The sequence below is a fragment of the Xenia sp. Carnegie-2017 genome, unplaced genomic scaffold (genome assembly GCF_021976095.1).
Source record: "Xenia sp. Carnegie-2017 unplaced genomic scaffold, XeniaSp_v1 HiC_scaffold_22, whole genome shotgun sequence".
Taxonomy (NCBI): domain Eukaryota; kingdom Metazoa; phylum Cnidaria; class Anthozoa; order Malacalcyonacea; family Xeniidae; genus Xenia; species Xenia sp. Carnegie-2017.
This window is the reverse complement of record NW_025813485.1, coordinates 6343158-6356204: the sequence shown is the minus strand read 5'-3', so window position 1 is coordinate 6356204 and position 13047 is coordinate 6343158. Positions and strand designations below refer to the sequence as shown.

Genomic DNA, 13047 nt, shown 5'->3' with positions numbered 1-13047 from the left:
TGAACGAGTTGACTGTACAACTCGATGGCGGTGTCACGGTGATTTGTGTGTCCCCCTTGAAATCTGTTACCCTCGTGAAAAATGCACGTACCATTGATTACCAGCAATATGTTCGTCACTTTATTTAGTTGATATAATGATGATGGCAGTTAATCCCATATCCATATTTTTTTGTCAGAAGTTTAAATTTGATGGAGAATTTGTATGGCGATGTATAAGCATTGTCCGTTTAAGCTTCGGTATCTAAAATTTTAGAATTCTTTGTGTGTATGTTTCTTTAATTTTCATATTTCTTTCACAACGCTTATTGAACTTTAAATTTGGCTAAGTAAACAATCTTTAAAAGCGCAATTCATCTTATAACTTCGTACGAACATCAAAAATGCTTTATGGTCGACCGTAAAATATTATTAATAAACAGTCTTTGAGACTATTTACTAATAATATTTAATATTTTTATTCAATATAATTTATACTTTTTATTCAGTAAAATGTGCAAGTGGTGAAAACTGCCATAGACAATACTTTATGATGATTTCGTTTTCATTATAATGATGGCATACACCTGTTGATATTTCAGGTTTTATAACAAAAAATTGGGGCTTAAAGTTAGTCTGTTATTCAATTCACCTTTACCATCAACTGAAGAAACTTTTGTACGTATGACTTTGCTCATCTTCAAAGATATTTTTCAGAGTAACAGATTTTACCGGGTAATACAATTTAAATTACTGTGACAGCGGTACGGAAAAAAGGAAAATAAAGTACTGCAGCGTATTTTTAAATTAAGATTCCAAAGTAATTTAAATCAATAATTTTATTATAAACATACGAAGATGCTCTCCACGTTATTATGCTAGACTAGGCTTTTCTTTTTAAACTATCTCTAGTATTCCACTTTATTCCAACTTACGTACATTACTCACAAATTGCTACAAGGTACACAGTTGTTTAATCAAACAATCACACGATTCTCTGTTTTACAGTGGGCTTGCGACTTGCAGTTGAAAGACGACGAGTGGAATCTATTTGAGAAGAATTTTAAGAACGCACTGAAAGGGATCTCTCTAAGTTTCACCAGTCCTCAAAGTCAATTCACACCATGGTCAAGTTTGAGACGTGAATGCGAGCAAGGCGCTCGAATCACAAGAGCTGTTGTAAAGCAAGTCGTCGAGAAAAGAAAAAGAAATGAGAAACGGTGTGACACGCGAGATGATCCGTTATCCTATGTGTTCAAACTTGAAGAAGCTCTGCCTGAATGTGATATTGAAGATTTGGTTGACATGGTCGTTACAATCGTTTTTGGAGGTTTGATCAATTAATGTCTACTCGATATACAATATGAACCAACAATAGATCTTTAATTGCTTTTAAGAAGCATTAACATTAGTAGGTATAACGTCGTTTCTACTTGAGACAAATTCCTTTACTTTTTTACCTTCTAGGAATGGATACTACGGGCAACAGCTTATGCTTTACTGCTCTATCTATTGGTTTACATGCAGACGTTGAAAACAAGTATGAATTTGAATTATTTCTACGGGAAGCATGGGTGTACAGGCTAACATTTGTTAGGGGGGGAGGTCGAAACATTTCAATCATAAATGACTTAATTTATATAACTTTCCAGCAAATAATGGTCTACCCGATATTTTTTGGGGCTGCCCTTGACTAATACGCCAATGAAGGGAATTAGCTATATATATTTAACCGTCGTGAGCAGTCTTATAGAGATGTGCTGGACTTTGCTAATCACTGATCACTCATATATACCAAAGCTTTTTGTTTGAATTTCACAAAGCTATTTTTACATTAGCTAATGCTCATGATGTTAGCTTTCGTGGCTGATATTTTCATATTGTTTTCTATTGCCTAGGTTTACCATATATTTTGATTATGCATGTAGATGTTGGACTTGTAACGTTTTATTATATAATAACCATAAACATTTTGAGCAATTTCATTGGTCGAGAGTATTAATCTATAAGAGGACATACCCACGGAATTGATATCACAGAAATTTCTTGTTTTTAAATCGCAAACGATCGGCGATTTGAATATTTACCTGATTTTATCCCTGCATGGGCAAATGAAGACATTAAGAAGACTTAGTTGAAGCAGTTGACGTATTTGAACAAAAAGAAAAAAACTCCATTTTCAAACGTTTGTTTGTACTTCGTCGTCGATAACACAATTTCAACAAAATTGATCAGCCATTGCTTGTTTATACTGGTAGCCAATCACATTTTATCACATGACTAAGATAGCCAATGGGCCAATACCACCAAGGGCGAAACTAGGACGTTATTTGGGAGGAGTATATATTCATGTATTCAGCTCTGCCCTGCTAATTTCTTTTGTTTGCGATTTTAATTTTAAAAGAAGTCAGCAGGGCAGAGCTGAACACATGAATATTTACCCAATTAGCGTTCTAGTTTCGCCCTTTAATAGCATGTGTTTAATCTTATTGATTACGTACGCGGGACATTTGCAAAATCATTTTTTAGCTCTTATCACAAAGTCGTCATACCCGTGTATCTATAACTGTATAGACAAGGGTTAAATGTAATCTATTTGTTAAACATGCCATGCATCAACTCAGTTGTGTAATGGTCTAACTAGAGACCATATCTTTGTAAGCTTAAGTTTTTTCCGCATTTACTGTTCAAATGTTCTTGTTTAGGCTTCGAAAAGAAATAGATGAAGTGATTGGTGATTTAAAGGAGATCACAGCCAAAGATATTATGGCAATGCCGTATCTCGGTCAAGTTGTGAAGGAATCGCTTCGCTTGCATCCCCCGACACCAGCAATCACAAGAAGAACCAATTACGAAACTTTCATTGGAAACGTCAAAATACCAGGAGATGTACCTGTTATGGCAAATCCGTATGTTATTCAAACGCATCCGGATTACTGGAAAGATCCTCATTCTTTTAATCCAGATCGCTTTGCTGATCCTGAATTAGTTCATCCCGCCGCATATTTTCCCTTTTCTCTCGGTCCAAGGCGTTGCATTGCACCACAACACGCGGAATTGCAATTGAAACTCATCATTGCTCGTCTTTTAAAGAAATTTAAATTCAAATTACTGCCTGGTCAGACTTTGAAGGTTGCTGAAAATATTAGTTTTGGCCCTGTTGGAACTGTTCGCTGCACGCTAACGCTGGCGAACGAAAGTTAGATGACAAAAGATACAAGATGCACACTCAAACATTTGATATTTGCATTATGTACATTTGCAAACTTTTCTTTGGTTGCGTCCCTTCTTAACTTTGTTTTGCACAAATTTGGTGGTCGCCAAAGATATTTAAATAAACTGTTCATTTGTTGATTGCTCCTGTGTTTTGCTTTTCCTCACAACTTAGCTATATCCTTTTTCTGTTACTCGTGTTGTTTACGGACTTAATTTTTCACCATGCTATTCATGTTGTTCTTCCACTTCATAAACATACATTTCATGGGATGACCAAGAAATTAGGTCGTCTATACGTCGCTAAACACAACCTGTATGATTACGGAATACAAATAATACCTTTACCTGCGAATACCTCTAGTGACCTCTTATAAGCGGACTCCTCCCGTAAGCTGACACTCTGGTCGTGGTCTCAAGGGTTTTTGTTAATACCGTACAGTTGCCCAACCCTTGAAAACTTAATTTTTTAAAAGTCATGAAAAATACATACTGTAAAGGTATTTATGTAGCGAGAAAAAATCTGTCTGAAGAAAGTGCATTCAATCGTTCGCTGATTTTGAAAATTACAGTCCCATAATGAACACGCTCCTAAACCATGTACGGCATTCCCTGAAAAATCATAGCCGCCTTTGAGGCCAGTGATTTCAAAAGGGTGGCTCCTTTCGACACTTTATCACTGATGCAACAAAAATGACTGAAGTCATGAATAGCTGGCGAAAGTTGATATTTTTGCTTATATTTAATACTGGCTTATAAAAAGTGTTCTTTTAATACTTGCTGTATGATTAATTTTAGATGTCTATAATTTTCATGAAAATTTAAAATATTTAGTTATTTTTGCTGCGAGCTTCATTTGATTTTTTGCATTCTTTCAGTGTAAAACTTACACTATGTTTCAGATAAGATTTTGAGTTAAACTACAGAAAAATAAATATATTAAAAGTACATTATGAAACTGCATGTTCGTTATAATGTTTTCCTAACTATATACTTCTTTTCACCGTGCATAACGGCGTTCAAAGTTAAAACCAAAATTAAATTACTTACTGGTAGGAAGTACAGATTTTAGAACGGAAACTGTTGGCACAAAAATCATGCAATCTATTCGCTAAAAGCAGTTGAAACATCAACTTTTAAAGACTGCAATCGTGTCGAAGTTATGTTTCAGCAATCTACGTGGGCAAGGCTAACTTTGAGACACATTCTGTACATCTACGCCGACTTTGTTATTTTTAAGTGTCATAATCTGTAGTCGTCGCACAAGATATAACATTTGTGCGTCTGTTTGTAGAGCATTGACAGCTTTCGGAGTTCGTATGAGGTATATACCACTGAGTTCTTTAAAATTTTTCCTTAGAAGTACGGATGACATTGTCGGTCCATGTTGTGGTTCAAAGATGAAGGACACAAGTGTATCATTTTCCATTTGAAATGGTGAGTTTTTCATTATTTTTGTACGACTGGCGGAATTGATGCAATTCATTTTATTATACTGTACGGGGTGTATCAAAAAAAATTGAACACAGTTTGCAAAACGTTGCTGAAATGATCATCGTGCGAGATTTGCAAAAACCTATGGTTGAAATAGTTAGTTGGACTTCCAATGATTCATCAGACAGTATAAAATAAACACAATGAAACGAGTGCGCTCATTGGTCTAGAGCTGAGTTTGCATTAGCCAAATCAAATTACACTAAATATCTTTTATTTCTTAAGTAAAATTTTCGCAAATTGCTAATATTAACCATTTTTAGAGTGAAAATAGTGTTGCCGAGAAGCACTTTTGAAAGAGCTTGTGCATGAAAATGACGCAGCTTAAAAGCATTTGGGACACATAAGGTTAAAATATGTCACATTTAGGAAATTTGGCTTATATCTATGCGAACACTTAGCGTTTGAATTGAGAATTTATATAATGCTTCGGTCAAATTTCTCAAAGCTTTGCTAGCTTGTCATTTTCGTGCGCCAGTTATTTCAGAACTACTTCTTGGTAACATAATTCTCACTCTTACCATTTCATCAAAGATTTTTCAGATGAATTGCAGAGCTAACGCGTCGATATGAGTATAATGGCTGAAAATACCGACTCGTGTTGGACAAAAGTAGTTAACTTTAATTACAGTTAACGCTAACTACCGTAGTTAACTCCTTAAATTTAGTAACTTAACTGCATGCCTAAATTTAACTACCTTTTACCAGCAAAAAGTGTAGTTAAAAAGTATAGTTAAGAGCTTTATACAACCGACCCCTGGAATTTTGTGATTTCTCCGCTGAAATCGTACATTACGATTGTGCATATTACTGATTTGACTTGTTGAAAAATCGCGGCAAAAAGGTAGATCTTCCTCCATAATATTTCTCATTCTACTATGAATTTACTTGACTTAAAGATATTTAAGTAAGTATTCAGAATAAAAATTTTATCATGAATCTATTTTCTACATAAAATTGAATCGAATAGTTGGCTGATAGTATTGAGTACGTATATGCTTAAAAAGTTCATCTTTTGTTTTTGTCGACTGACAGTAATATATAGTACAGCGACTACTTAGCATTCAGTTTGACCTACTTTGGTGTGCCTACTATGCTAAAATCTTGTATATCAGGCATAAGGTAACACAACAAATTTAAACTCTTTGGTTTCTCTACATGTGGAGAAAGTCGTCTGCAACAAAATCCTGTAGTAAAAAGTAAGTGTTTTAACAGGAGAGTGTAGTTTCATCTTTGTAGAAGCCACTCGACTCTAAAGATGACTATAAAACTAAGGATGTCAAAACGTCAAACATACTAACACTAACATAAAGTTCTCAATTCTCGGGTCTGCACTTATGTGGACAATCTATATATACATATAAGCCCCTTTCAATACATATTAGAGAGATTTAGCAAACACGACGTATCGTTTAAGACGTCGTAAAAATGGCGTAAATATGGCGTGGTCCCAACCATATATTGAAATATCATGCCATTTTTACGCCAGTTTCACGACGTCTTAAGCGATACGTCGTGTTTGCTAAATCTTTCTATTGTTGTCGAAAGTTGACGTAAATACGTCTGATGATGCTGTATATACATAGATGATGCAAGTTTCTTTTAAAAATTCCTGCTGCAACACATGTTATCCATTTTCAGTTATCCATTATACAACGAAGCTATCATATACAGCTTAGTAAGTTAAAGTTAAGTGCATAAATACGTATTGTATATTTATATAAATATTTAAATATTATTAAAGTTAATTTGTTTATCCTGCACTTTGGCGAACCGTCGTTGTCCGATCATCATTATGCTTGCAGATTTTGTTCCTTAAAATCCTTGTTTAACACCTATCTTTCCTTTTATTGGCCACAATAATGTAATATTTATATCTAACTACGTCAACCTAACATCTTCCTATAGCATGCAGCAAATGATATGGCCATGTACCCACGTGTATCCACACAACGTGGATGCATGGCCATATCATTTAAAAGATCAATGCCAGCGAAATGTTTTGCTCTTGCTATCAAAGCATCAAACATGAATTTTTGTTTCTCCGGAAACTTTTTGTGTGTCAAGTTTTGAAATCATTTTCACAACAAGAAAAAAGCATCGAACTGACGCTTTGCCACTTAGCTATAATTCATGCGTTCAATTGAGATTATGTTGGCCGTTTTATGATATCCTTGCTCTCAAATGCTGTCGATTATATTATGTTTCTATGATAAAGAAGCCATTTGTTGGCTGAATTCGTTGGCTATTTGTTCCATTTCCACTGCATTAGCAAACTGAAGGCTAATCTGCTCGGGAAGTCAATTATGCTATGCATAAGGGTAAAATTAAGTTACATGTGCAAATTGTATTAAATGAGCTAGTTTCAAGTTAACAGTTTATAATGACCTAATAATGTAATCCTTAAACCATTAATATTGTTAAATGGTGCCCGGGTCATTACCACCGGAACTTATCTCTGTCGGCAAACCGTCATCATCAAATCCAGGTATGCGCTCAGCTCCGGCAAACGCTGATCCCGTATAAGGTGCGTCTCGATCAAATTGCCAGCTGCCGCCTCCATCAGTGGCTACTGGAAATTTCGATGCATTGGAATTTCGTGCCTTTAAACTGAAATAAAATAAGTACATTCAGACCTTGTCGTGTAAATAAGCGGTTTTCCCAAGAAATTTTTTCCAATGGATGTAGCTTGGCTACTACAAACATATCTTAAGCAAGTCTGTTGATCGTTAATGTATGAAATACAGTACAGTGAAACTATTGAAAATTGTAATAGTTTGTTATTTTATGTACATTTACACATAAATAAAATTATACTTACCACACAACAGCAACCACCACGAAGATGAGCAAGACCAATCCACCAATCGATAGACCCAATATCAATGCAAAATCAGGATCGTCATCCTCATCAGGTGGCATTGTTGTCATAACATTATTGTCATTGTTAAGCATATTTAAGCTGACATTAAAAATACTAGACATTAATGTTCCATTTGTCACGCTTTGAACTTCATTGGAATTAAGTGGCGTGTTTGTGCTGGGTAACAAAACAGCAAAGCTTACACTTCCATTCGTTTCGATTTGAACAATCACATCGTTTATGGTGAATCTGTAAATATAATTTGTCAGCTAGTATTAAATATAAAATGCATGTCATTGTAACTTATGGGATATTGTCGATATTTTTTTATTTGTCGAGGGCAAATAGCAATGCCGACAATAAGGTAACGACAGCTTCGATACAACATATGTCTTTATCTGCGTTGTAAGTTTCTATTTCATGGGTATTGTATGGCATCATTTGAATTATTTGAAAACCAAGCTTTCCTTCGTACTCGCTGTTTTGCAAGGGTTAGCGTTCACTTCTCTAATTTTCGTCAGTAAAATAAAAAAATTAAAAAATAGATTGTGTATTGGGTATTGTATGGCATCATTTGAATTATTTGAAAACCAAGCTTTCCTTCGTACTCGCTGTTTTGCAAGAGTTAGCGTTCACTTCTCTAGTTTTCGTCAGTAAAATAAAAAAATTAAAAAATAGATTGTTTGAAATCGTCTCGTCCGGATAATAACACATTCCGAGGTGACGCTGGCATATATAACAAACATGCGTGATATCTCCTTTGTGCGGCCATGTATCACACTTACTGGTTTGAGGAACATAAGCTAGAGTTGGTATTATTCCGACAGAATTCATTCATTCTCAGCGCTATCGAATATTGAACATCCAGTCGTAATGCCTGAAATTAAGTCAAAAATCTAAATCAAGATAAAAACTGATTAAAAATCTTGCACAAAGATGAAAGCAACTCCTTTAACAATAAGATGATTTCTCTAAGAAGACAAGGATTGTCATTAATTGATGTATGGTATGATAAATTACAAATTGCTTTGAATTTCATTACCTCTCTGTCGATAGATGTATCTGAAGCGTTAATGTTAAGTCGCACAAGGTTTAATCGTTGGTCATCCGACAATGGAGGATTAACAAACGGCGGAGTTATGATGGAGTTATTTTGAGATATGACTTGTGTTCTTGATGTTCTTATAGCTGTTCTTAGAATAACAGGTGACAATGCTGAACCATCTGGTTTTTGTAAAGTGAATGACAGAAGTAGACCATCACCAATTGTTGAAGGTGAATTAGCCAATATCGTGACATTGTCGGGATTGATGTTGATGGCACTGCTGACAATGGCGCTGGAGCTAAAAAGTTATGTCAAAGAGTTAACAGATTGGCTCGTTTTCGGGAATCGTTCATCAGCCCGATCAGTTAATGTGATTAAGTGTATATATAGTTGCGAAATAACCAACAGTGTAATGAATGAAAAGAACTAAACATAAATTGAGCATATGCGCCTATGTCGATATTTATCCATAATACGTCGACATGAAAACTCCTATAACAAAACGGTCGCGAACTCCTTTCAAGTGCTTAGACTGACAAATGTTATCTAACAAGCAACTCGGCAAGTTTTGCAATAAAAAAAACGATATATTGTTGATTTTTTAGCAAAATATCAATGGATTTGGCATGGTACAGGAAAGTGCACACATGCATGCGTGCGCACGCAGTAAAGACGGTTAAAAACATCAATGCTTTTTATAAGCATCCCTGCAATGGTTCTCTTTGCTTCAGACCTTCAGGTCATTGATCATGTGAATAGTTAAGACTTAAAAGCAATGTACGTGCGAAGTCTTCCTACTATAAACGTTGGCAGTTTGTTAAAAATAAAAAACATAATAAAATGATAACTTACCTACTGAAGTTGCATAACGACTCTCTTACACCACAAAATTCCTCGGCAGCTCTGGCCAAGTTAGTGCGAAATAAGCTTGTATCAAACTAAAAGTGAAACAGTTCGTAAAATTTTGACGATAACTGTTTTGGAAAATTTAAGTGCGCACGGTAGTCAACTTAGCATTTATCTTAACATTTATAGTAAAATCACGATGATAAATTAAATTCTTGAATTGTTCCAAAAGACATCACTGACTCGTGATTTGTCAGACTTTGTGAACGTCACCGAAAGTTCCCAAACACAGAAAAAAGGTACACGAAAATTTATAGTTGTCTATTTTACCTGATTAATTTGTAGATTGAAAACTCTAATTTGTACAGTGTCAGGTGGCGTTTGGAGACTGAACGATAGTCTTGAAAGAGACTCCACTACAAGCTCCTCAGCGGTGACAATGGTGGCTAGAATATTTTGTGGGATAGAAGTATTTGTCTGAGGATTTTAACGTAAAATCTGTAGTAAATTTGATTGGTGCTCATAGCTGCTGAAGGTGTTGCAGCTGAAGTACGTTGTACGTTGTCTACGCTGAATGTCGACGCCCTGCAAGAATTAAGAAACTGCTTTCAATTGTATGTTTTATAATTACAACTATACGTACAATACATAGCACTCATTTCATGTTTCGTCCAAATTCATCGGGACTTTGTATTTTACAGCTATTTTGCTTTGGTAAATGTTTCAAGGGAAAAATGATTGCCACCTCTGCTAGGAGTCAGTGTTACGTTTCCTTTAATTTCTACTGGAATGTTGACAGATTAGCTTGAGTTGTACGTCCAGTTTAATTTGGTAGGATGTGTTAGGTTTTATAAAATATATTATAGCTGTATGGAATATTTTGTGTTCTGAATAATTGCAAATAAAACTATAATTTGTTGTCACAGAATGACATGCATAATTACCGGTTGCGTAGATCACAGGTGACGGAATTCAAGCCGCAATACGCAGAAACTCGGGTGCAATTGCTGCTGATCTCAAGCGTCTGTCTATCAAAAGTTCCACTGAAAGATATTAAAACAAAGATAAAGAAATTTTTGAGCGCATATATAACGTTCGTGTCTGTACTGTTGATTTACCTGATTTAAATTGAAGGTTATTTCTATGATTATACTGTTAATTATTTGATCGTCGCTAGCAGTTGGCGGATTCATTGGAGCGAATGATGTTTGGATTGTAATTTGTTGTTCGAGAAGTAACTCAAAATTTGTTTCACGCATGACCAATATCGAAGCAAGAGTAAGAGCAGACAGAAGTCCCTGGCTTCTCGGATTGTTCACATAAAATGAGATGTTGGCATATTGTCCATAGGTCGTTGACGCAATATTAACGTTACTCATATTGAAACTTAAACCACTATAAACAAAATATATTTTAAATTAATTTGTTTTACTCATATATATGTAACAAAATTTGTACATTGTGCACTATGTAACTATACGTTAATTATCAACATGAATCAGCACAGACGCATTCTCCCTTCAACATAAATCACCAAATTGTATTAAAAATAGCTTAAAGCTACAATGTACGCAAAATGTCCAGACCTAGAGTCGTAAGAATTCTTACTTTTCCATAAGAATTGATGTGGATTTGTTGAACTTTTGAAAACTTTATGACTATTAGCGTTTTACCTGTCAGTCAAACCACAGTCAACCGTACGACTGTAGTTGTCCACAGCGCAGTATTCATTGATCGTAATCACCATAGCAAGTCGTAAATATCTTTCTTGGAAAATGGTAATCTAAAACACAATTAAACAATTTTTAATTGTATTGTTTACTTTCATTTTCAACTTACATGCACGTCTATGCATTGACGAAATTCATTGAAAAGATGTGTTAGTGTAGGCAACATCATCCATAAAAATGCAAAGTGTGTAATTTACCATCTTTTTGAGTTTGGATAATGAAAACTTTATTATAATAACATAAGAAAAGTTTTATAACCATGGTTTGAAACATACCTGACTCGTGGTGTTTAGTAAACTCAACAGAACGCTGTTGGCGAGCTGTTCCGCAGAAGGAGTGGATGGATTGAAAGAACTTGGTGTGTTAAGGTTATGTTGAACATCAGTAAAGATTTTAATCTATTTAATTCTATGAACAGTATAGAAGCTAATATGTCTCGTTCCAATGTGCCATTTCGAAGGTGCTTGGATAATCAACATAAAACCTTAGTGTAACGTTGTTTCCTTGCATCGATGGGAAGCCAGGAAGTCTTCTCACTTGTGTAGAGTTGAACGAACTACATAAAGAAAGTTGATGTTACGTAGTTTTGTTGAATTTTCCATGCTAAATGACTTTTATAAAAATCTTTTGGAAAATACGGGCGCCGATTGGTTGAATGCTGAGAAAACAAGTGTTTCTATTATTTGACTGAAAATCAGGAATTTTATCGCAGTTTGCGTTGCGAGAAATTTGGATGGCAAGAATACAAACAATATGTAATAATAAAATTAATATATTAATTTTTATAATTGTTTTCAAAGGCTATTTTATAGAGGAAATAGAAAACATCTTCCTTGTTCATAGAGTTATAGAGAATGTGAATGTTTAGGAAGCGCATTGATTTTACCAAAACTCGTTTTCCCAGACTTTCATGTGCATGTCTATAGCTAACTCTATAAAACCGAATAAATTTCTATTTCTAAGATATGCATACTTTTGTGAGAGGTAAATACATTTTTAATCAAACGTCTTAAGAAACCCCAAACTGGGAATTTAGCTAGCTTGTAAGTTTTGAAGAAAGAAAACTTACCCAGAAACTCCACAAATTCTTGGACGTTGATTTAATTTGCAAAAATCATTTAGAATTGTAGCAACTGAATCCTTCAGTCAGAGTCCACTTCCGCAGTGTACTAAAATAATGAACATATAAACATGATTGATTTTTGAAAAGGACGAAATTTCATAATACGTTTGAAAGTGGGTGCAGGAGGTGTGTCAAAACAAGAATAACTTTGTAATTAATCTATTGTGAAATTTCTGATGACTGTTCTATAATTCCACAAGTGTATTCCTGTGCATGTTTTGCTGTTAGAATTCACATCAAATTCCAGGACCGATAACTGCTGTGCTTGTGGCATATGAGTATTATAGCTATGTACGTAGTTTATAATGCTTTATGCACTCGTGGGATTTGCAAGATGAGAAGCATTAAAATTATCACATTACGTCTAATTATGAAAGATATTGTTTTTGATGTTGCCCTGTAAGCAGTGGCCTCTAGGATAAATAGTGAAATTTCATCAATACATTTGTGAAACTCTTACCTCTGATACATCGAGCAGCGTTATTTCGACTGCATTTTGAATTTGGTCGTTAGTTGCACTTGGTATAACATTATTGTCATTGTTAAGCATATTTAAGCTCACATTGAAAATATTAGACATGAATGTTCCATTTGTCACGCTTTGAATTGCACTGGAATTAAGTGGCATGCTTGTGCTGGGTGACAAAACAGCAAAGCTTACACTTCCATTCGTTTCGATTTGTACAATCACATCGTTTATGGTGAATCTGTAAATATAATTTCTCAGTTAATATTAAATATAAAATGCATATTAT

At 34.7% G+C, this 13047-nt stretch overlaps 2 protein-coding genes across 2 annotated transcripts in view; one reads left to right on the top strand and one right to left on the bottom strand.

Annotated features, from left to right (window-relative positions):
* The window catches only part of LOC124445703 (cholesterol 24-hydroxylase-like), a 4381-nt gene extending 1049 nt beyond the window's left edge, over nt 1–3332 (top strand). Inside the window, exons 2-4 of the mRNA XM_046996452.1 lie at nt 987–1308; nt 1446–1518; nt 2684–3332. Of these exons, the coding sequence (XP_046852408.1) occupies nt 987–1308; nt 1446–1518; nt 2684–3182 (894 nt within the window). The 3' untranslated portion in view covers nt 3183–3332. The remainder of the gene's footprint in view (nt 1–986; nt 1309–1445; nt 1519–2683) is intronic.
* A 7124-nt stretch (nt 3333–10456) lies between these two features.
* Nucleotides 10457–11624, bottom strand: LOC124445702. Its single transcript, XM_046996451.1, has 4 exons — nt 11445–11624; nt 11113–11222; nt 10558–10834; nt 10457–10482 (listed from the first exon to the last, which is right to left on the bottom strand). The coding sequence occupies exons 2-4, from the start codon at nt 11184–11186 to the stop codon at nt 10471–10473; spliced, it is 363 nt and encodes a 120-aa protein (XP_046852407.1). The 5' UTR covers nt 11187–11222; nt 11445–11624; the 3' UTR covers nt 10457–10470.
* Between the last annotated feature and the right edge of the window lie 1423 nt (nt 11625–13047).